The sequence below is a fragment of the Alligator mississippiensis genome, chromosome 6 (assembly GCF_030867095.1).
Source record: "Alligator mississippiensis isolate rAllMis1 chromosome 6, rAllMis1, whole genome shotgun sequence".
Classification (NCBI taxonomy): Eukaryota; Metazoa; Chordata; order Crocodylia; family Alligatoridae; genus Alligator; species Alligator mississippiensis.
In genome coordinates this window covers 49,062,637-49,087,800 of record NC_081829.1, presented here as the reverse complement: position 1 = coordinate 49,087,800, position 25,164 = coordinate 49,062,637, and the positions used below count along the sequence as shown (strand labels likewise).

General features: G+C 39.4%; 1 protein-coding gene across 3 annotated transcripts in view; it reads right to left on the bottom strand.

Moving 5' to 3' along the window:
- Positions 1–25,164, bottom strand: part of ARID5B (AT-rich interaction domain 5B) — a 176,051-nt gene that overhangs the window by 89,580 nt on the left and 61,307 nt on the right. For 2 of the 3 annotated variants that reach the window (XM_014610140.3, XM_006273081.4), the window contains exon 4: positions 18,275–18,505. The exons of the other annotated variant lie outside the window; for it this stretch is intronic. In XM_014610140.3, the coding sequence (XP_014465626.1) occupies positions 18,275–18,505 (231 nt within the window). The remainder of the gene's footprint in view (positions 1–18,274; positions 18,506–25,164) is intronic. 3 annotated transcript variants of the gene reach the window in all.

The window sequence follows — 25,164 nt, the reverse complement described above, 5'->3', positions numbered from 1 at the left end:
CATAGTTGAAATAAAGTTGGACAACCTTTCAAATGTAAGACAATCTTCCTCAGCTGGTCCAATAAAACATATCACCCTAAGAAATCCCTGCCTCTTGCATTACAAAGGATGTAAGGAGAACCAAATAGTCAAAAGGACATAATTTTTTACACATTTTATATGGCTAATAAAATATAACTGCATATCTATAGAAGCAAAATGACAGAATCATAGAATTAGAGAAAATCAGGGCTGCAGAGGTCATCCAGTACAGTGGTACTCGGCTTTTTAGCCCCACAGGCCATTTGAGTAGCATGAGGTCAGTAGCCATGGCCCAAATCAGGTCAATGTGGCTTCGACTGGCCCCAACATGCCCTGAATTGAGCCCTGCACTGTCCGTGTGTGCCAGTATCAGACCCCCTGTGCTGGCTCCACATGCTGGAATTGGGCCCTGGGCACTGGATACATGCTGGTATCATGCAAGTTGGGATTGGGCTTTAGCATCCTGTGCTGCCCCCAGCCAGCCTTGCACACTGGAATTGGGTCCTGCACCACCCCCACCCAGTCCTGCATGCCAGGATCAGGCCCTGCATTGCCTCCACCCAGACCTGCATGATGGGATCAGGTCCTGTGTCAGCCCTGCATGTTAGGATAGGGCGCTGTCTACCCCTGCCCAGTTCTGCGCACTGGTATTAGGAGTACGATTAGTGTGCGGGACAGGTTATACAACCCTTAGGGCTTCCCACAGGCGTGGAATTTTGACAGACCTGCCACCAAATTTTTGGACTTGTGGGGAACTGGATGACATGACTCCAGAAGCTAAATCTGGCCCATGGGACAGGGGTCAAGCACCCCATATCTAGTACAACCACCTGCCTAACCACTGCCAAACCATCACATACAAAGCCTTGTCAATCTGTTGCTAAAACTACACAATCAACCCTGTCATGCAACTACAAAGCATAGAACCCTAACCTGCCACAGGTAAAGCAGGGGGACAATGGCAGCTAGCATCCTGCTTCTGCAAGTATTGTTAAAATATGCTCAGGAGATCCAGGGAAAGAGAAAGAATGAGGTATCCATAGACCATTACTGGAAAGAGGTTGTTAGAATGCCCAGGTAAAGTTCAGGTAGCATAAATATTTTCAGTGAGAAGAAGCAAAAATAGATTATCTTAAATTATTAACTTGTTAGAATACTGATATTCTTCATGATCCTGTCTGCTCAGCTTTATAATGGGCTAAAGGGAGCTGAGACAAAGTGCCCCATTCAAAGCCCACTGATATCAGTGAAATTATTCGTATTGATTTTGCTAGTATGTGGGTCAGGCCTTCACCTAATATCAGACAAAGAAGCCTGAATCACAACTTTTTAAAGTGCTAAATCGATATTTTGCAAAATACCATTAAAAACTACAAAAGCCGTCTCACAAAATTAAAAAATCTATAGAAATAATGATCTGCAGACTTTATTGTTGGGTTATTTAAAATGATAAAAACTAGTAACGTTTGCTATTAATTTTCTTCCTCTGACTTGTCTCTACATTGCATCATCTCCCAATTACTGTGATTTTGCTGAGTATGCCAGTTTCTTAAAGGCCTAGCTATAAAATGTATGGACTAATTGTTGAGTAGAACTGAAGAGCTATTAAAATTGCAGTAGTACAGCACTTCCACTGGTAGTCTATTATTTCTACATGATTGGTTTTGTACAGCTCTAACTCATGCATTGAAACTCTTAGATAAATTAACTCCTTCATTTTGATATAAACATTACAGAGATAATTAAACAAAAAGATTCATTCTTCTTCTGATATTTTATGCGTCTTCTGGACAATCTGAATGCACATTATTGAAGGTTACAAACTGCTGAATTGAGAAACCAGTTGGCTGTTTTATAAAGACTATAAGAAATTGAATTTAGTTTTAATATTATCCCATTTTCCCATTTCATATTTCTTTGTCATATTCATGCTAGAGTATGTTTATAGAATGTTATGAACTATAATATACAACTCAGGCATTTCTAAACAATTATTGAAGAGTAGGTCTGAAATGTACACATTTTAAAGATTACTTTGCAAACATGAAGCTGTCTCCCAGCTGTTTTACATTTTGAATTTCCCAATAAATGAATAACATACTAAAAAAGCAAACAAGATCTGACATTATTTAGTCTAAGATTCTAAAATGGCGTAACATCTGTAGCTAAAAACAATTTTGAATCACTATATTTAACTAATCAGCAGTATTCAATTATTCATAACTAGTTTTCTTTATAGTCCAACTATCTGACTTAACAATGTACCATTCAAATATTTCTTTTAATTGTTTAGTCCTTCTACTGGTCACACTATAGCAAAAAGGAGGGAGGGAAGGGGGGAGTCTTTTCTCACATCTATGTATATTCATGTGCAAGCCCATGATTTTGGTTAAGTGCCACAACTGTTCATTAACACACATCACAGTCACACAGTCAGTACTGCAAGCTCTGAAACCTTGCCAAAATGCGTGGCTCAGCAAATGGAACTTTGACCTTTTCACTACTAACTTCAGTCTTTATTAAAATCTCCAAAACTTCAGTTTTGTCTTTTACTTTACCATCTTTTTTCTGCTTTCTAAATACCTAATATTCATTCATTAAAAGGAAACATTTGTTACATTCTTATATAATGAGAGATTCCCTTTTCACTTGCAATTGGCTTGTGATTCCCTTTGATAATAAGAACTTAAGAACTCTAAATCTAGGTTACCAACTCATTTCTAGGGCACCCAGGCATGTAGTCTAATATTAAAAATTCTTACATGATATATGTAAATATATCCAAGTTTCATAAGCCACATTTTCCTTGTTAATTTTAGCTAAATAATACATTAAATACTCTTTCCTTATGTTATGATGTTTACATTACTGAACTGATTTTTCACCTTGACCATTTGTGTCGGGACAGAGACTGATTTTTTGCCCACCATGGCATCACTGCCAACAATAGAGTCACCAAAATTAGTAGCACCAAGGAGCTAAATGTTACCACTCTAGAGACAAATAAAGCCTTTGATCATTTTTATGGTGCTGAAACAAAGACAGGAAAAAAATCATCCAAATTATTTTGGCTAACAGTAATTAACTAATTACATGTTAAAAAAAAATCAGAAAATGTTCACATGAGTCATTCATGTGTTTTCATTCTTTGTAAACTTTCTGGCACACGCTGGATGCTTAATGTCTTGCTTTAAATAAGTAAGCACTGGAAAATATGCATAGTATTTGGAACTAAAGGGAATAGCATATTAATTCAGAGTTTGCTTTGTATAAGTTTGCATTTTCTATACTTGAAATGTAGCTTTAAGGAAACTTAAGACCTGCCTGTAACCTTTAATTTATACCACCCTTCACCTACGGATTATCTAGAATGTATGAATTACTTCTTTAAGATACACAATGAGGAGGCTTACAAAACTGAAATGTCATCATTCAGCAACTCAGTAACCTGGGTTACTACTATTAGCATTACCTATTAAGGAATCCATAAACCCTTGTTCTAAAAAGTAGTAAATAGAGTAGTGGGTATCAATTCCAGGTACATTAACCTTGTTATTGGGAAAACTAGTCACTTTTTAGATGCATTACTACAAGTCTGATTAAAATAATGACAAATGTTTTGGAAATTCCATCCAAAGCCAAAGTGAAGTTACTAAAGTGGACAAACTTTTTAGTATACCTGCAAATAAACTCAGGTAAGTTTAAAAAGGGCCTATACCTAAAAGACCATTAGCTAAAATTACATTTGTTTTATTGAAAGACAGCCTCAAGTGCTGGCATGTAATGTATGACATGTGATACATAATAATACTCTTAAACCAGTTCTGACATAATATCTCCCAAGGCATAATAACCACAAATGACTGCTTTAGTTAAGAACTAGCCAGAAGCAAAATAGATCCATGTAAAAGTAGCTTTAACCATAAATACTTCAACAATATTTTATGTCACTTTGTAAAAAGTTAAAGGAATCTCATAATAATTAACAACAAAAACTCCATGTTCTTTACTATTGTGTGGTGGTTGTGAAAGGTTATTTCATAGCCCCACAGCTGCCAGTGCTGTAAATTATGCAGGCACCAAGAAGCATTAAGGAGAAATAATAGCAATTTAAACTAAGGCTGATGTAATTCATGATAAATAGTCACTGGAAAATATTACAATGTTGTCTTTTTGAGTGGGTTTAATCAGAGGAATGTGACCATATTCTGACATAAACCACTTCTCTTTTCCATTGTACTGGCCTTTGGAATGTTGGCACTTAAACTGGCTGCTAAGTTCTTTTCTATTCACAATAATTAGTGATTCCAAGGTTTGCACACCTCAGGGAATGTAACAATGTAAATTTGGTATTCTGATTGATTGAAAACTCTTCAAAGACAAAGCTTAAGAGTTCTGGCATGCCTGGTGGTCTAGAGGATGGACTGAAACTGGAGAAACATTTAAATAAGGATGTTCTAAAGAATACATATAAAAAAGATAGCTTTAAAATTGCAAACATCTAGGATTGATTTTGTTCTCAGAATTACCATGAACTTAACTCAGTTTGCCGGTTACCTTATTGAAGAAATGGATCTTAATAGCAATACAATGAAAATCAAATATAGGGATCAGCAATTTTTCAGGCTGTATCTATGACCACTTAATTAACAGGTACCAAAAAATGAGTACACACAGGTATTACATATGAGAAGACTTCTATTCAGGAGATGAAGTAAATCTATCAAGCATGTGACCCACTAATCCTTCCTTCCTAGAATTATTGCTGGCATTGCCATTATCCTAAACTCAAAGTAGTCATACTCTTAAACCATACCACACTGTCACATATTCCTTATAGAAAGGAAGAAAAGGATAGTGTTGTGTTTAATACAACAGTCTGGAACTATGGTTCATACTGGCTTTGTCACAGACCTCCTCCAGGGTCTCTGCAGGATAAAAACATAGCATGCTATATTACAGTAAATGATCATGCTATTACATTGTATTATCCACAAGGAACAGAGATAAGGTTGCCTCACTTAACCTTTTGATATTACTGATTTGTAAATGCTTAATGATCCATTTCTTCAACATAGCTTGTTTTATAATGGATTTTTGACATTCTCTTTTTAATTTAAAAATAGAAGTAGGTATAGATACAACCTCCTTAAGTGACCTGCAGGGGAGAGTTTTTCCCCTCATGCCTTAGAATCTGCGCAGTTTTTACCTTTCAAGATGACATGAGGCTAAAGCACTGATTTGGAGGTGTGCCTCACTGATTGCATATGGTAAAGTATGCACTATCATGAAAGTAAAGTAGGCACTGGATTATTAAGGGATCACACAAATCTCTGCCTTACTCAATGCACACTTTATGAAGTGTATTTTGGCCCATGCTAACTTTCATACAGTGAACTGATATACATATGTTACACTGTTCAGTGCCCTAATGAATATTTACTAGATGCTGCAAGAATGAGGCAGGGCTTGTGTGTGCATGGTGTAGCCTACTACACTCTAAACAATGGTTAAAGTTAAAAGAAAGAAAGGCAAGGAGATTAGAAAAGGCATCTACCATTTCAATAGGTTTTACTGAGGAGTGGGAGCACATAATCCTAAAGAAATAGTCTGGTCAAAAGCAAATGCAGAGTACAGAGTGCTCTTTAAAGGAGATTTTGTTGGTAAAAAAATGAATCTACCTGATTATTCATTGTGGTCAAAGATATAGTTGCTATTGAAACAGCTACTAAAATGAAGGAAAATGTAGCATTTGTCTCTAATGAGTTGACATGGATATAAAGCTACATTGTTTTAGTTTACCACAGGTTGCTTATGTTTACCTAACAATTTGTTGTTAACACTGGGTTGGATTCTGCTCTCAGCTATACTGGTGGAAATGTTAAATAACATGTGCTGAAATGGACAGAGATATTTTGGGCCAGAATATGGCCCATATCAGTGCTTTTTGCTTTGAGTACACAAATATTTTATACATTACAATGAGTGACAGAAGGCAAAACTTGAAAATATTTATTTTTAGATGTATGGGGAAAAAGCAATTACAGCTAAAAATGTTAAGAATGAAGAAATCACTTAACAGAAGCAATTATGTTGTGCATATAAACAGCTCTGCCTTCAGACGTTTTATTCAAATGCTGCAGAGCATGCTAGAAAATATCAATTGTTTTAAAAAAACTGTAAGTATTATTTCACAACTGAAAAATCAATCATTATAAACAACATCTGGGGATCATTAATAACTTACTCTACAGCTGGATTAACAAAATAAGAAAAAGGTCTGACCAAGAATTCAAAATGTTTCCAGATTTTCATCTTAAAAATCAAGAGTTATGTTCGGGGGGAGGAGGGGAGTTACATCTATTTATTTATATTGTATATAACCCTATTATGCACTAATCATTAGTTCCCCTCTAGCTATGTCCTGTTTTGTTTTTGTTTTGAGAAAGTTAAAAATTGAAGTATTTAGCTAAGCAGCAACTCTACCTGGAGCTTTGACAAAAATTTGCATATTTTTCAGACTGCTGAGGATGCCACTGTAAAGCTTCATCTGAGGAGGTCCCAGCATCCGTGCTTACAAAGACCCATATCACTCACACACACATATCACATTTTCAGGAATGTATATAAATGCATAAAGTGTTCTAGCCTTAGCAGTGGGATACTAGCGACTTTCCTGCTATAGTATCATACTGAATTAGAATACAGTCTCCTGATAACATGCACTTGGGGATATTAAAAATTGGTGGGAAAAAAGAAATAGGTTTTAAATAACATTGAAGAATATATTTTTCAAAATCCATTGAACACATTTTTTCACTGTTAATACTGACTCCTCAGAAACTTGAAAATTAAACCTGCATTCTTTTTAGGGGGGAAGGATGGAATCCTGCAAGTTGCTAAGCTCTCTGGCCCCATTACCTCAAAGTGTAGATGCAGATGCACAGTCAAAGGGCTATGCAAAAGGAGTGACACTAGAACACTAAGTCTTGCTGTACCAGTCACACAACCTTTACAGAGCCACCTTTATGGAGCACTGGGAGTATAAAGGCATCGCACTATCTTGACACACAGAAGATATAGAATTTTAGCCAATTCTAAAAAATTAAATCTTCATATTTTTCTAAGCAGGAAGCAACTGTTACTACCTGAAACCTGAGATCCTGCTCCTGCCTTTCTTTCAAGGTAATTTGCATCATCACAGATTCTCACAGGGGGTAAGAGGCTTCGTACCAGCTATGAACTGACTGCCCAGAGGAGTTTTCCATCTATTGATTCCTCTGTGAAATCCTATGAAATATGAACTTTCATTTCTACCCAGGAGAACTTTTACAGTCTTTTCTCCAATGTCTGATGAAGGGTGTTTGTACTTGAAAGCTTGCAATTAAAGAAATTATTTTGCAAAAGTCTTGTTGGTCTAATAAAAGATACCATCACTACTACAAGTCCTTATTATCATTGACTAGAGTGTGATATGGTTCAAGCCCCAACACAGGTAGGCCTGGAATACTGCAACTGAAGTCAAGGAGGTTTCAGTAGTGAAAAAGCAGTGGGAAAAATACAAAATCAAAGCCATTTTATTTTTTTCTGTCAGATATACAAGGAGAAACAAAAATACCACTTTACATCAAGCATATACATCATTATATTATCCTAGGATTATTTGTTGATGCCAACGCAATTAGTTTTCTAAAGGACAAGCATAGAACACTGCCACACTACTTTTAAAAGAGCAAATAATGCTATGTAGTAAAGCCTAGCGAGCTTGCTAGGTAAAAAAGAAGATTCCATCTGCTGAACTTGTCAAGTCTACCTACACATTCTGGTACTTGATGCAGTTCCAAGAAAGAACAGAATTTGGGGCATGTTGAAGAAAATCTTCCTCTTGATTACAGTTATCACTAATTAAATAGAAATAGCACTAATAGCTTCAATAGAACTCTGCTGATTGACTCACAATCGATGTATGATAAGCATCCTTCCCTAGTCAATCTTCCCAACAGTTAATGCTGATCATGCACAACAGAGACGTCTCATTAGTACACACTGGCATAAATCCAGTCTGTGCCAGTATTCTACCAGGTATTTTTGAATTAGGAATAACACTCATTCATGAGCCATAAGCAGTAGTTATTGACTAATGGTGAGGGGACCATTCAGCTTAATTTGAGGGTTGATGACAAAAAGAAGGGAACTGAAGATGACAAAAGGAAAGGAACATCACCCCAGGTACCTCTCTGAAGAAGGGAACAGGTACAAAGACAAAGGGAAGAATGCTTCTGAGACTGAAGAACTAGGAGTGAAGGGGTCCAAGTTTCAATTCTGGTTGTGCTACATTCCGGGGGGAGGGGGGGGGGGAGTTGCTCTGTGTGTGTAAGTAGCCAAAGCAATAACTTTGATATTCTATTTATAACACAAAATCCAAACTTTAGTACGAATTACAACCGTAGTATTAGGGATGGCTTAAAGAGAAAGCCACTTTTGAGTTAAGGAATAACAAAGTGTCACCAACAGGACACCATATGTTTCATTACACTGTGATGTGTTTCCTCCTCCCCCCTAAAAAGAATCTAATTTTACATGCCAGTTTTTCCTAAACAGTTGATTTTATCTGAGTCACAAACCTCTGGAAGCTGAGACACATAATGAAAGCAAAGACAGAATTTCAGCTATACCAGTACTAATGGCACCAGTGTAATGTCTGCAGTAGTTTGCTTTCACTCTACCCATTCTTTATGGAACATTAGATATCCCCCACAGCCTCCCCCTTCTGCTTTACACCCAAGTTCAGCTTTACACCTCTTAACGCAGCCCCAGCCTCTTTGGCCACAGATCAGCTAGACATCTCCTTTTAAGACCAGAGACCATCTCATTACCCCATAGTCCCAGGTGGTGGTCAGGCTGCCTCTACAGCCATTCTAACTCTTGCCAGCCAAAGAAGGGGGAGAATCTGCTTTATACATTGTTTGGAAGAAATATTTGGGTTTTGTTAAGCAGATGATTTTTCCTAATGTAAGCAATATACTGCTGGGTTTTCACTGGGATTGGGGGGAAGTGGGTACTTGAGTGATTTTACACATCATTTTTCAAAAAGCTGTTTTTTTTCTGTGCGTTTTTCTTTTTATGGTTAAAAAGAATATAAGTTTCATTTTTTCAGGGGAAAAATGGTAGTAATACTACAACATGATACAACCCTCTCACTTTTTGTTATGAGTGTTTAGTAAAAGATTGGCCTTTACAGACACAAGTAAAATGTTTAACTTATTTGCCTCAAAAAGAAAGTGTTTATTGTACCCAATGGATCACACAGCTTTTTAAATGGCCCAGTGTGCTATAAAAATAATCCAGAATGATTTAAGATTTACTAAATATATTTAAAAAATAAAGGAGAAATATGTCATCCAGCCTTCCTTCACACTCTGTTTCTATGTAAAGTAAGCGCGTGTTGCATATGTCCATACTCCTTAACAGCATTTACAGCTGTACTACTCTTGAGCACACCTGGGAGTGAAGCCACTGAGAGAGTACTCCCATGAACACACGTAAGCATGACAAAGATAGAGAGATCAAGAGCCTTAAGATGAGAGGGTGCTCTTAGAACGGCTTTGCTGCCTCATTTCTAGGTTGGATACATGCAAATGAGTGTAATTGGACAGGGGCATGCTTAACAGGGATGCTCCTGAAAGAAATTCAGAAGGATAGATGTATCCTTAAAAAACAAAGGATGGCCTTTCTGTTAACCCCTAATACCTAGGCTATATTATTATCTTGCATATCAAGTTTACAAAACCTGTTGTGCCAATGTCTCCTCTAGCCAAATGAATACAGCTGGAATGATCTACACCACCTGAACATTTGGTATCTTGGCTTTTAAAGCTTATGCCCCTACATTTTAATTTTCTTGCTTGCTGATGATCACTGCTTTCACATGAAACCAGACTAAGAAAGCTCTCTGAGGACAAGTTTTCAGAGGATGGAGGCCCATTTTTACATGCAAATGAATCCACTATTAGATGCATAAGTGTAATTCTATGTTAAGTTCTTAAAGACCCTAAAAAACCGACAATATAAAAGCTGGGTGGGACCTTGTTTTCCTCACTGTGTGTTTGTGACTCTGTCTTAAGGGACTGATGATGCGGTGTTACAAAAGTAGATGCATTAATGGATTTTCAGGGATGCGAACAGAGGGAAATTGAATTGAACGTAGATGACTAAGTCCACTTAGATGCCCAATAGATGCAACAGAACACATCCCACTGTATGTTTATTTGCTGCAACTTCCTTTCTGAGTCTGAAAACAGCTCACACAAAGGGGTAGTTAGGCATCTATCCATATGCACAGACAGACTCTACTTCTGTTTCACCATCATCAGTGCTTAATGGGAGCAACTCCAAGGTCTAAAATGGGTATATCTGGCAGGGGAAGAATATTCATTGTTAGCTGATTTGTTCAGACAATTGTGCTACGGACACATACAACACTAGTTGTACCGTTACAAGTTTCTATACAGTGACCCCCATACTCCCATTTTCAATAAAGCAATAACTGATGTCTCTAAAAAACAGTTTTGCCTATGGCTAATACTGTGCATTGCAGAATGAAAATTAATAGGACTCATTTTTTTCATGTCTTTTCTTTTTCCATGTGCATACTCACATAACAATGAATGTAAATCCCACATATTTACAAAAGTTATTCAATTACAGCCACCAAAGAATGAATCATTTGCTGTTTGTAACATTTCTTTGCCAACAAACTTCTGTTTAAGCTAAATCAGTCACTCACTAAGACATTTTCCTTCCAGGTTTTTGTCTTGTTTCTTTTTGTTCAATTTTAATTTTTTTTTTTTTTTTTTTTTGCTTTTACAGACCAATTGGCATGGGCATTTGAAGGGGAGTGATTATTTACATATAGTTTAGTCATGCATGTATAGAAATAAAATGATATGATAAAAAAGCATTCTTCTTAGATCTTGCTGCAGTCCATAGTTCTGCTTACAGTCTAGGGCAGCATTGTCTAACAGGAAGCCTATAGGCCACCTGTGATCCCAAAAGAGTTAGCATGAGGCCCAAGGGCTCCCAACACAGCCACCACTGCCCACCATCCCTGGCTGCTGCTGCAGCCTTGGTAGCCAGGTTCTTCAGGCTCCCCTACCCTCCTCCAGCTTCTACTTCCTGCCCCCTATCCTGGGAGTGGGTCATAACAGCAGGAAGAAACTGAGGTGCCCAGGCTGTGCACACAGTAGAGGAACGGGCTAGGCTGTTTGTGCTGCCCATGAGAAAGGCAAGCACACTTCAGGTGGGTGTGTGGCTGGGAGGGGAGGTGGTTATTGTGCATGGGCAGCCGGGAGGACTTACTGCCTCTGTGGCCAGAAGAAGAGGGGAGTGCAGAGCCAGGCTGCCTACATGGCTGCAAGCTGTGGGAAGAGCCATTATACCTGTGCTGTGTGCGCAGTGGGAGGGCACGCTAAGATGCCGGAATGGCAGAGTAAAGCCCTGGGTAGTGGCTGCCCACATGGCAAGCAGCCCTTGGTTTGTAACTTGTACCTTGTGTGGCTCATGTGGTGTGTGGTCCCCAGGCGCCAGGAAGTTGGACAACTCTGGAATAGGGAATGATGGCTGTAACAATGACACTAACAATGGTTCATAGTATGATTAGCTGATGATTGTCTGCCTAAACGCCTAGTGGACCTAAAAGCTTTCATAGATAGGAGTCTAGTCTGTTGACTGTGCTGCTTCTGCCTTCTGGGCAGGTTTAGAATTTCTTACTTCTTTTGTTCCTAACCAAGAACTACTATACTGCATTTTATTGCCCTCCCGGGTAATGCTTGTCTGCAAGCATATCTAACTGATCTGACTGGGGAGTGGGTGGAAGAGGAGATACGCCCTTTAGCTCCCACTGTTTCCATTTGCTTTGGGTATTGAAAAGAGGTGAACACAGTTCAGTGCCTTCTGTTTCCTGTACACATGCAAGCTCACAATTTTAAAACATATTTGCTTGTGGGAGGGGAACCCTTCAAGACAACTGGATGAATTAACAGGCATTTTCCACTGCAGGCAGTGACAAACAAAAGCTTTGCCACTCCTCAGCACTAATTGGCAGAGAGGCCCCAACAGGGGGAGAAGGGGAAAGGGGGTAGCCACCATATTGATTGCTGGCTGTCCTTTGTGCGGCGCCACCCCTTAGCACTGATTGGTGGAGAGGTCCCAGCAGGGGGAGGGCAGGACAAGTGGGCAGCTGCCATCTTGTCTGCTGCCCTTCATGCCACCCCATCATCTGGTGCCTTCCGCTCCCAGTAGCCAGGACCACTAGCTCACACTGGGAAGCCAGCATTTTATTTATTTATTTTTAATTGATTTTGTAGATTTTGCAGGCATTTCTGGATTTCGTTGTTTCCATGAAATTCGCAAAACTACAAATAAAGTAGGAATTAGGTCCCTGTCAATCAGCCTTGGGACCTTGTAGATGAAAATGCAAACTCACCCAGTATCAACTGCAACTGTAGTAATTAATTACCACAATTGTAGTCATTTCTGTAAATAAAACAGTGTGCTGTGATCTCATTTCTGAAAGAAGCTCTATGGAAATATGGGGGCCATCCTGGTACAATTCTATGCAGGGCCATGGCCTAAGCTGTCTTCTGCCCAAGCCTCTGGCGATTGACAGATGCAGTTGAGCTGCCTTGGAGAGAAAAAGTTCCTGCCTTCATTTTTTCATGAATAACACTGTGACACGATTGCCTTCCACTCCCCCCCCCCCCCGGCCCTGTGTTGATGCTTTTTTTTAACCCACTGAACAAAAAAGGAGAAGAAAAGGTCATAGCAGAACAAAATGTTCCTGTTAAAAATGCATAATAAAAACTGGGAGCCAGCTTCATGGAAAAACATTTCTCTCTATTAAAACCATCTAACAAGTATAGCAGTTCACATGCTATAGTGAATGAGGTTCTTTGTCAAGCTGTTTTGGTATCTCATTTGTTACATACTACAAGGTGCTGCAGTTCCCAGAGTAAGCGTAATATTTTACTGAGCAGCGCAATAACTGAAGCAGTCCTGGCATGCACATCACAGATCAGAGCACACAAGAGGGTTTCTAAGGAGCTGTGAGTTTGATACATCTTCCCAAATATTTTGCATCCCTTCCTTTGTAATTGTGGATATTCAGACATAGAAAACATACAGGAATAGAAACAGGAATAGGAAACATGCAGGACTGTACCTGTACCTAGATGTTTTCAACCCTTTTCTTCATACATCTTTTCCAGTACAAAACATAGAAGACCCTCAAATTAAATGTGCCTGGATTTTTAAAAGCACCTTTTAAGAATTTTAATCACATTTCTGTAGTCACAGTTCTCCTCAGATTTGACTGATAAATACCAGTGCCTTATAGTAATCCATTTATCTACTGTATCACCCTGCCTCTGTTTAGATTTAGCAGTCGTCACTTTATACATGTGACATCAATCTGCATGATATCAATGTAAACTGTTTGCATAACAAAGCGTTGTTCATTTTAGTGTCCTGGCAGGAAAGAAAAGGATAAAATAGCACTTTGTCTGTTGCATGGTAAAAAGGTTAATATAATTGACACCATACATTTCATAATGTAGGAAAAAGATAATATTTAAGTCTGTTTGTCACCACCCAAACATAACAGCATTGCAAATTTCCCCACATTATTTTTGTAAAATATATTTACAAAGGTGTTTTTTGTTTCATAGTTATATACATACATATACATATTAAAAATCATATTTGTTAAACTAAACCAATTTTCAAATACACATAATTAATTTGGGGCAAAGATTGCTCTGGCTCTGGTTTGATAATGAGATAATTGTCTTACAAAGGTTCATAGAATGGCACTGTTAGCTTTCAGAGAATGAACGAAGACACAAGCTATAGTTCACTAAATGTGGTTCCTTCATTGCATCAGATCTCTTTGACTCACCTATTCTAATACTGCATGATATAGTTACATTATAGGCCCAACTATTTCAATAAAACTGCAATCAAGGAATGACCCTGAATAAAATACTGCACAGAAAACAGATGGTATGCTCATCAAATTCCTTCAAGCCTAAAATAACCTTTCCAATGTAAGAAGGATAGTTAATTAAACCCAAACTTTATATTGTGTATAGAATCTCTCACTGTAAATAAAAATCAAGATGATACTACTTTGCTATTGGACCAGACTTACAAGCCATTTCATTCACTCTATCTTTCCCCAACAGCAATCTGCATTTCCACTCCATACATTCAAAAAGCTCTGGTTTTGGCCAATTTAGGTTGCTGTGTAGGGCCCAGTCCTGAATTCCTAAATTCAAGCACATAGTTTTAATGATGTGAAATAATGGGTGTCAATGTTGACATACACATGAGAAAGGATTTCTCCTATTCATTAGGGGCTGCAGAGTTTGGCTCTACAGGTGGACATCCTTGGTGTTGCAGTAGAACAATTCTGCACTGCTATATAAAACACCTTATTCCAGATATCAGAGTGGATTTCCAGCTTCCAGAATAACAATACCTACCTTAAAGAATGAAGGCTTGATTTATATAAAACTAACAATTAGGGTTTTTGGAAACAGGGATTTTTAAAATCCCACAGGATGTTCCTAAAAAAAATTATTATAAGCTAAATGAATAAACAGATATTGTCTTCCTAAAAGAAATGAGTTACTTTACATAGATTTATAAATATCATACATTAAAGCTGTAAATGCTCAATATTAACTGGTACTATTTATTGCCATTAGCTGCTACATTCATTTGAATGCTGATGTGGTTAATATAATTAAATTATCATAGAATAGGTAAGCTACTAGAGAAACTACACTGGACTGAATACTAAAAGTACCTTAATATGCATGCTGCTACAAATTTAATAGTGTGCTCTCTGGCATTTTGTAAATCTGACATGAGTGCTGGACATCTAACAGTCTCAGGCTATATCTATAGCAGGGGCAGGCAATTATTTTGGGCAGAGGGCTGCTTACTCTTCTGTTTTGGCAAACCATCGAGGGCTGAACGACAGGCAGCCAGGGGCAGATAAATATTAATTTTCTAAAATTTTTAGGGGCCCCACGGGCCAGATAGAATGGCCGGGCGGGCCACATCTGGCCCATGGGCCGCATTTTGCCCACCCCTATAGGATAAATCAACCATGTTAAGCAATGGTACCTTTAATCACCCCATTGGTTCAGACACGCTGCCCCATGTGGTGCTTGAGGCAGGTTAATTAGCACTGCCAAGTGAGAGTGACAATGGCTGCTGACAGATGTGTAGGCCCCTGCTCTAATTCATAGCACTTTACATAAAGCATCATGAATTAGCCTGTTGGGGAGCAGGGTTGGGGAATCAAGTCTGCCTGCAGCCAAGGACCTGCCCCATTCCCCCTGTTCTGCCCCCCAGTTCCAGTGCTGTCAGCACTGCCCCCAAAGCTGTGAAGAGAGAGGAGGGGGAGTGATTAGCCCTGGTAGGGCTAGGGGAGCAGGGCTGGGGTGGAAGCACTCCAGCCACACCCAGTCCATGGTGGGAGCCCACAACAGGGCCTGGGGCATGATCCCTGAAGTCACAAGCTCCATCCCCTGACCCCAGGGCACCCTCATTCCCAGCGTGGACCTGGTGATGGCTCAGGGCTCCTGCACCGGCCAATCCCCAGCACCCTACACCACCCCTGTCTCCTTGGCTCCTCTTTGCCCCTATCTGCCTGTCCAGACACCACACCCCATGCTTCCATCACTGGGGCCCTAGTAGTGCTGGAGTGCTGGTGTGTGGAGGCTGCACAGGGCAGATGTGGCTGGCAGGGTTGTGGCTGCCCTGGCAGAGGAGGCTGGAGTGATGCTGAGGCTGGCAGAGAGGAAATGCCCACAAGAAGAGCCAAACCCTGAGTTACCCAGACCTGCTGCTTTTGGGCACATTCTGCTGGGGAGCCCCTACCACGGGCTGTGTGGGCTCAGGGGGCTGGGCAGACAGGGGCAGCATGGCCCAGCCAGGGTGGGGCTGGGTGCTCTCTGGGACCCTTTGGCACAATGGTGCGAGGGCCGGAGTTTCTTCCTGCAAGGCTCCCCTCCTCCCTGCTGCAGCTGGCCACCTCTGCCCTCATCAAAGTGTAGCAGCAGGAATGGGATCCTGTGGAGAAGCTCCAGGCCCTGGCCTCCCTCTCCTCTCACCTCTCCCTTCCTGAACACAGCCCCAGGGGTGGGTCGGGGCTGGGCTGCATCATCCCGGGCCCGATCAAGCCACAAATTAATCCTAGGGAACACACGTTCCCTAAGGAACTTTGAAGTAGAGCACCTTCATCTGATCCCTCATTTGTTGAGGATTAATGTATTGCATGATTGGCCACTTTTAAAGCACTTTGTAGCTGTGCACTTGTGTCATGGTATGGCTGTTGAGCACTTTCAGGGGGCCAATTACCTGACAAACTTAACTTCTGTCTGTGCCCAATGAGCCCATGTCAGCTAATTCAGGAGTGTTTTGTAAGAGCACCAGCAAAATTAAGTTTCTGGCCTTGGCAAAATTCCTGTTGAACTGACAGTCAGTCATTCTGAGGTGGCCAACAATACACATGTAATTAATGTTTCTTCTGGTTTGTAAGTGTGGCTGTAAGAGATGTGGTTTCACAATAAAAAGTTTTACAATGAGTCTGTGACATGGGGCATGCTCAGGGCAAGGTCTCATGCCGGCCTGCCTACTTGTCTCTATGGGGCAGCCCACACAGTCTCGCCTGCCACAACTTTGGTGTTCCCATAAACTGGTGGTATAATGCGGGAGGCTGCCCCTTCCCAGCCCTGATGCCACGGGGTGCTATCTATGGCTCTGAACCTCCCCTACACCGCAGTCCATGCCTCACAGATGGCATTCAGATTAAGATTACTCCCTGGTCCGAGACCGGAGCAAATCCAGTCCAAAATTGGAGGCCTCTGGTATACTGCCCATTACTGGGCCACACTCCACTGCTCTTGCTCCTCTTGAGCAGCCCATCTTGGGCCACCAGGCTTCACTACTTGCATGCTGGCCTCACCATGCAGTCCTTCAGTTCCTGCAAGTTGCCCAACTCTACATGGCCCAGCCTTGTGCCAAACCCGGGGCTAATTCTGCCCCAAGCCCCTCACTGGACAACTCTACACCACGCCCCACCCTGGGGTCTCCTCCTCATATTTGCAACTAGCTTCTCACAGGGCTGGCCCTTGCACTGGCCTTCAGGCTTACTCCCCGTTCAGCCCTACTCAGCCCCCTCACATGTACAGCCTTTCAGGCCTACTCCCGATTCAGCCCTACTCTGTGCAGGGCCTCACACTATGCTCCCCACGCTACCCACTCTGGGGTTGCTAGGATCTCACATTCCTGCTGGGCTCAGGTGCCTACACATGAGCATACCTGGCCCCACTACTCCCACAGCTCTCAGAATTACTCACCAGATGGTGGGGGCTGGGGTTAAGGCACCCCTACCTGCCTTTCACTGGAGCAGTAACTGGCCTGGCATTTCTTGGGGGCTTCTACACCATTAGGAGCCCTACCAGGCCACCCTTTCCTGGTAGGGTGCAGTTTTAGATCATGCCCAGGACCAAGAGCCACTTGGTCTTACCTGCTAGATGTTCTATGTCTCTGCCTGCTCCCAGCAGCAAACTGCTGTCTTTATATAGCTAGCCTGTATTCTAAAATGGCTGCTGCAATCAGGCACCTGCTGGCTGCCTGACTTAGCCCTTAAAGTGGCAAGCACCTGAAGGTGGGCTGCCACAGGGTCTCACAGCAAATCTTAGAATTCTGTTTTGCACTGCTTAGTAGGCTACAGCAATGATCACTTTAAAAACAAACAAACAAACAAACAAACACAAAGCAAAATTCATAAAGCTTGAGTCCTTAAGGAAAGGCCTAAATTATAGATAAAATATTAAGGCAAGTAATTTCAAATGTTAATATATGTCCCTTTAACTTACGCTGAATAATTGTGCTATTTACTCCACCCAAATAACAGCAACTTTGGATCTGATAAACAGAAGTTGTAAAATGGAGATTATAACTACCTAGAAGCCCATTACATCAGCCTTCAGTCTCAGAAATCTTGATGGTGGAAAGCACATTTGCTAATTTAGCACTTTAAATGTAAATAGCATTGCTCTTTACACGGTTCACATTATCAACATTTTTCATTTGTAAATATGTAAACACTAAAATGGGGCAAAAAACCCCCAACCTTTTATTTTTGCAATAAAAAGCAGGTAACTGTAAAATGACTCACCAAATTCATCACATATGCTTTCATTTTCTATAAGAGTTGGGTGATCAAATGTATCCCGACAGTAAAAGATTTGGGGGCTCTTGCTTGTTACTGCAATGCCACCAAGAGCTAAAACAAACTGGTCTGTTAATACTGAGGATGGCTTGTCTTGAAGACGCTTTAGCATGGAACGATATCGACAGTATTGTGGATAACTAAGGATCAAGAGACTTGAATCTTCATCTTCTTCACCTGCAAAAAAACCCAAAAAACCCTTTAAAGTACATTCTATTTTGTCCCAGAGGTAATATAAACAGTACAAATGAAGTTGTAGCTCAATAGGAAGAAACATAGTAAACAATTTGGGGGCCTTATCTTGTTTTCAATTAAGTCAATAGCAAAGTCCCATTGACTTAAACTGGAGCAGGATCAAGTCTGCTCATTAAAATTTTATCTTCAATAAGAAAGTATTTTTCAAAAGCAGGGAAAACCAAACAAAAAACCCTCAGAATGACATATTAAGACACCTTTGCTTTACCGACTTCAGGCCATTTCTACCACCATTATTCACAAGAGCCCTAATCTTACTCCCTTGCAGTAAGGTACTACAGCTTAAGTAAGGATGACAATATCTATGCTCTAGCTCAGTGGTCAGCAACATTTTAAGGCTGCAGGCTGGACTGACCCTGTTTGTGTTAGATGCTGATGGGTTGGTTGGAGAGTGGGAGGACTCAACCACTTTCCTCATACTGTTGCAGAGAAAAATGATGGAAGTGCCCACACCCAACACTTTTCCTCATAGCAGTCAGGGAAAGCAACTGCTGCCAAAGCCCCCCACCATCAAATGCCACCAACACCCCATGTCTGTGAGCTGGATTTTATGGCTCCTCATGCCAGATCCTGCCCATGGGCTGTAGGTTGTTGATCCCTACTCTAGCTTACATAAAGTGGCCTCTCTATTTCATGAAATCTGCCGTAAATGCTTTAATAGAAAGATTTCATGATAGTTAATCTTCAGTTTCCAATGTCACTTTACTAAACTAGTCTGCACACTATTTAAATTTTTTTTCATGATAATTATACACTCCGTATGTCTGGAGAGGAGAGGGTTTTTTCACTGCTGTTTGCGGGGGTGGGGGTTAGAGGGAAGGTAATGATTATTTGGCCTTTCCTTTAAAATATCTAATAGTAACCACTATTAGAGAGAGGATACTGGAGTAGATAGATCATAGACTGATTTCACTCTGGCAATGTTTATGACCCTAAGCAATCCCAGACAGAAATTCTTGTGTGAATAGGCAACACACGACAAAATACATAGTATACTACAGTTAAATGAACTTTTAAATGGCTTCCCAACTGCAAATCCAAAAAAATCCAGAAAAAAACTTCCTTTTATTCTGTTGAGTTTTAAACAATATAAAATAAAGGCATCTAACTTTGAAATATCACAACAAAATTTCATCATATGATTACCAATGGGAAATGTGACAGCAGAAGACAGAACATAACAACAAGAGAAGGTGGTAGCATGACTTTTATCAGCCCTGATATCAGGGTATCAGGCCAAAACTGAGATTCTGTATTTCTATTTGTGTTCATTTAGATCCTCATGTTGGGTACCTAGATTAATTTTTCTCTGCACATCTATGGAGGTATGTATAGGTCTGTAGTTTACACTTGCTAGGCTATTGCCTGATTACTAAGTAACCTAGTCTCTATTTCTGTCAAAGATACTATAATCAAATATTTAATCCCACTACCAATATTTTAATAACCTTTCTTCCTCTTAAAGTAGGATTACACTTCAAATAATTGGAAAGAATGTTGGCTGAAATCCTGGCCTAACCAAAGTCAAAGGCAAAAATCCTTTTTAATTTCAGTGTTGTACCATGTTAAGAGGTAATATTAATTTTAATTGATCCTTGAAAACAGAGAAACAATATACAGAATATTTTTTAAATGACAAAATGTGCTCTCTTAAAGTATCAATGGGAAAATTGTATACCAACATACCTAGACCATCTTTGAAATTTCAGAGTTATAAATTTAAGTATTATTTGGAAAATAAATATAAAGTGTTGAACTGAAAGTACTATTTTTACAACAGTTCTTGAAAGCAGTCAGTTTGATAAGTATTGAGACTTCCCCTGTCCGTCCAGTTTAAACAGAAGGCAAAACAATCCCTTTCTCAATGTATATGGATGATATCTTTTGGTAAACATTATTTAAATATTTTTCTAGGAATGGCTGAGTTACTGCAGCCAAACTTCTTTAGGTCAACTAGGATGTGGTCAAAATATTTTTACCAACTATCTATCCCATGACCCTCTGCGATCACATTTGATTGTGAAATAACTCTTTGCTATACATGTGAGTGTGTATAATTCTCTCTTCATTAGTAAGAAATCCTGAAACTGGATCAGAGACCAGAACCATTCAAGGGAGAAACAAGCTTATGATCCATCCCTCAGCTCTACTGTATGCTTGTTACTTACTGCTTCTACCTTCATGTATGCATTGGTAAATTGATTCTGTTGATCAGGCAGCACATTTCTTATGCCAGGATGTGGTCAGCCTTTGTACCAAGGTGCATATAAATGTGTCTCCCATAAGCCTTTGTAACAAACCATTTGTTTCCACTAAGATGTGTCATAAGTCACTAGACAGAATTCTATATACTATTCTGTGTTTGATGAATGACATTTTATCTTAAGCCAATGTCATAAACTAAAGCCAGATCGCTATTTGCAGGATCATTCGTCTACATATTTGTTGCTTTAACTATTTTTTTGCTTCTTATTGCAATCCATAACGGTGTAAACAAACCTGTATGCAAAGTTAGCCATGCAATAAGTGATTCCAATAAATGCTTTATAATTCATTTTTTCTTTGCCTGTTCACAATAGGCTGAACAGATAAATCTAAGAAAGAATAAAGAATGGATAAACTGCATATTTGTTTAGTGAAAGACAAACAGAGTGTTCCTGGAACAAAGACTTCTCTCAACCACACCCACATGAGAAAGAAAATCAAAGTAGCAAAATACAGACCTCCCCCCTAGATGATTTTTACTGTAACAAAATACAGAAAATACCATTTGATTGTGGTTGCGTATATTGCTGAATTTTATCTAAATTAAAATTATAAAGTTTCCAGTTATTAGAAGCTGAAATGTTAACCAAGCTTCTCACTTTCTATTAAAATAAGGAAAAATAATGTAATTTAAAAAATATTTCATTATGAGCTTACAGAATAGAAGATGCTAAATTACTGAAAGTCGTTTTACCTTCAACAAGCTCTGTACATAGAAAAAGATAATACAAAGAGTACATTGCTTGTAAAGCTCAACTGAAATTATACTAATCCCATGCTTATATCATAATTACATGTTTTAACAACCTCTTTCAATGTCAATATTTCATTTATTTATATATAATTCAAGTTCAAAACAGGTTTCTATAAAGAAACTGTAATTACAATGTGAGGTTCCACCCATGCTTGGAGAACACTAACTGTATATCTATGGATATAATCCACATAGTTTCTTTTGTTGGGGGGTTTGGGGAGGAGGGGGGGTGGGATTGGCAAGGTTTGGCATTCATGCTGAACAGCATATTCTCCAAATTGTCTTTGTCAGTAAGAGATGCATGAAATGTCAAACGCGGTGAATCTATGCAGCTTTCTAAATTAGTACAACCATTTTTAATATGTAATTCAAGATAAAAAATGCTAAAAGCAAGACTTCCTGACAAACCCTTTCAGATGAAGCACTACTTACAGAAAGAAGAGAGAAACACAGAAATATAAGTTGCTCTTTGTCTGCTTGTTTCAGAAACATCAGATTATAATGGCTATAGCTAACCACCACAATCTACTTCTAACAGCAGCAAGCATTTTTTTTCTTTAAAAAGACCTTCACACCAGGATGTTATAGAGCTTGATGGAAAAAGTATGCATGTTCCTTCCTGCACCTAATTACCTCAACAGCAAAATCTGCCAAGTATTTTGCCCTTTAGTTCTTTTAATCGTATTAGTGAAAATGCATTTTGATGCCAACAGAAACAAACATTTAAAGATTTTTTTGCTTAAAAGATTCCAAATATGTATTAGGCTCATGTTCGAAACACAAATTTTCCATTTCCTCTCAGAAAACGTATAGTTATTTTTCAGAAGAAATATTAATTTACTGCTTTGTACAATTAAATGTCTACTTTCAACCCAATTTAAATAAAATAATGTCAATATGAACTGCTTTCACAATGATTTATGCTACCTTCTGTTACTTTATTATATTAGACATTCCTTTCTCTAAGCTTTATACTTTCACTGTGCTCCTAGCAACCAAGCAAAGGCTGAGCACCAACTTTATGTCCCTGGCACTGCTCCAGATTTTACTGTTATTGATAATTATATTGAAGTTTCAATTTAATTGCTACTCTGTTGTGACACAGAATATTTTTCATAATTAAGCATTTCCCATTTTCTGTCCATTTATTTTTTATATTACTAAAAATGATTTTTTATTTCAGAAAACATAAGCAGAACAATGATACAGATAAGAGTACATATATCTGTTACTATTATTACCAACATTATAATGTGAAGCAAAAAAAATTGTGAATATAATTTCTCAGAAGGTAATTTTCTTTTCAGTTTAAGTGCTCTTATTCATCTTACAGTTACTCAATGATTTCCTGTTTTAATTACAAGACATTATACAGAAAGACATTTGTAAAAGGGAAATGTGCTAGTGCATAAGACTAAATAGCTTCAATTGGTGTTTAAAATTCTGAACTTGTGCATCAACTTTTTCAATTCTCTGTTCCAGCTTTGTGCAATGTATCCTACTACCACAAATCTAAATTTCTCCCAAGGCAGTTAAGTTAGCACAAATGTATACATCAAAGAACAAAATACACTCGCAGTTAAACAGCTGAAAAAAAGATCAGTTATTTTTTTCTCACTGAAGCTGTTAAATTGGAGGCAAGCCAAGACAAGGAGTGGAAAATATTAAAAAGTAAAAAGCTCGATTAAAAAGAGAGAGACAGAGAGATTTGGTCCTAAATCTATATGAATACGCCACAAACTATTTCATAAAAACATACTGTGACGTAAATTACACATCAGCCTTGCACTGTTGTGGTTATTTTGAGAAATGGTTTGTACTGTAAGTCAGATGGTAAAACCCCACCCTTAATGATTTTGCAATTCTCTATATAGCAATCAACTGGAGCAGTCATGAAATTGCCAAGACAGAAAACAGACAAAGCTGTAGAGAGTGCGTAATAAAAAGATAATGTACTTTTAACATAACAGAACTAGAAGATTGGTTTTATTAACTAAAAAACTACTTAAAAGGTCCCAGGCTTGCCATTTGTTTTGATAAATGTTAACACAGATCTTCATAAGATAAGCAATGAAAGTACCAAGGGAACTAAATAAAGTGGGACGATGCATTGGTTTATAGGTTGCAAATTGAACAAGGGAGTTATTGTGAATACACAGTGAAAATAAAGAAAAATGCAAGGTTTTGACCATCAAGCTTTGTGCCCCCCATCCCACCCCTTGGATAAACTGCAAAGGAAAATGCAAACAGCACTGCTGATGCTGCCTTCTTTCATAGATGATTGTATGTAGGAAGGCCTCATGGGTGACATACAGATCTTATTTTTTTTATTTATGATTTTGTGTATACTTTACTATAGCCATATTACCAACAAAAAGCAGAGACTCTGGTAATTGATGAAAAGGCTGGATATTTTTAGTAAGTAAAAGGCTACTCAAATGAATGAGGCCACAAATTTCAGTGAGAGCCGAGTTCCTGACTTTCTTGATTTGATGAAAAAATGCTAGCCTGCATTCCTAAAATGTGCAAACTGACTAGGATCTCAGTTTAAGATGTCAGCTGCCACCAAAGACAATTAAAACGATAGGTTTCCATTGGAGTACCATGACACCCAGAGCAGATGGATCCAACTACCTGATGCCCCTTTAGGAACTGTGAATGATAACATATGCCTCCCACAAAGTGAAAGCCCAACATTTTGCAGTGGCCATCTTGCAAAACAGAATAAAACTTTATCCCAGTGAGTGTTAATGAATAGGGACCTACTTAAATTGCAGTTTTGTGAACAACAACAATCTCCATGGAAAATGGCATTGGATGTGATTTCCTAGGAAATCAGTGGGAAAAAAAAAATAAAATGCTAGTGAGGAGCTATTGGTCCTTACTACTGCTGTGGCCCAGCCCCACAGCCTGCCCAGGAAGGGACGGTGCCAGCTGCAAGGGTGGCATGAAAGGTGCGGCCAAGATGGCTGCTGCCCCCTTGGGCCTCTCCACCAATCAGTGCTGAGGGGTGGGGCTGCACAAAAGGCAGCCAGCAGTCAAAATGCTGGCCACCATCTTGTCTCCCATCTCCCTGAGGCCTCTCTGACAATCAAGGCCAAGGGGTGGGGGCTCCCTGCCAATCAGCGCCGAGGGGTGGGGCCACTGTGAAATAACTGCAAAATTGGTTCTTTGGGCCATGAGCAAGCCGCAAAAATTGCTTTCTCTCGCCATGAGTTAGGTAGGTCCCTAGTAATGAATCTTCAAGCATCCAGCCCTTAAAATGAGGACAACATCCTCCACCTATTGTTATTTCATCCCCTTTGGCAAGGGCTTTTGGTATCATTAGAAATACCAGCACATGTATGGGAAATGGAGACACACCTGAGCTATATAGCCAAAACCAATGACTCCCAATGGGGGGATATATACTGCTTGATCCTGCCCTTTGCAATGCAATCCAAAAGGCATAACGTAGCCATCCAACAGAGATAAACAACTAACAGTTAGTTATGAAAAAGCAGTAATACTGCAAGAAACAGCCCAAGTGAGGGAGAAGAAAAAGCTTGTAACTAGTGTGCAG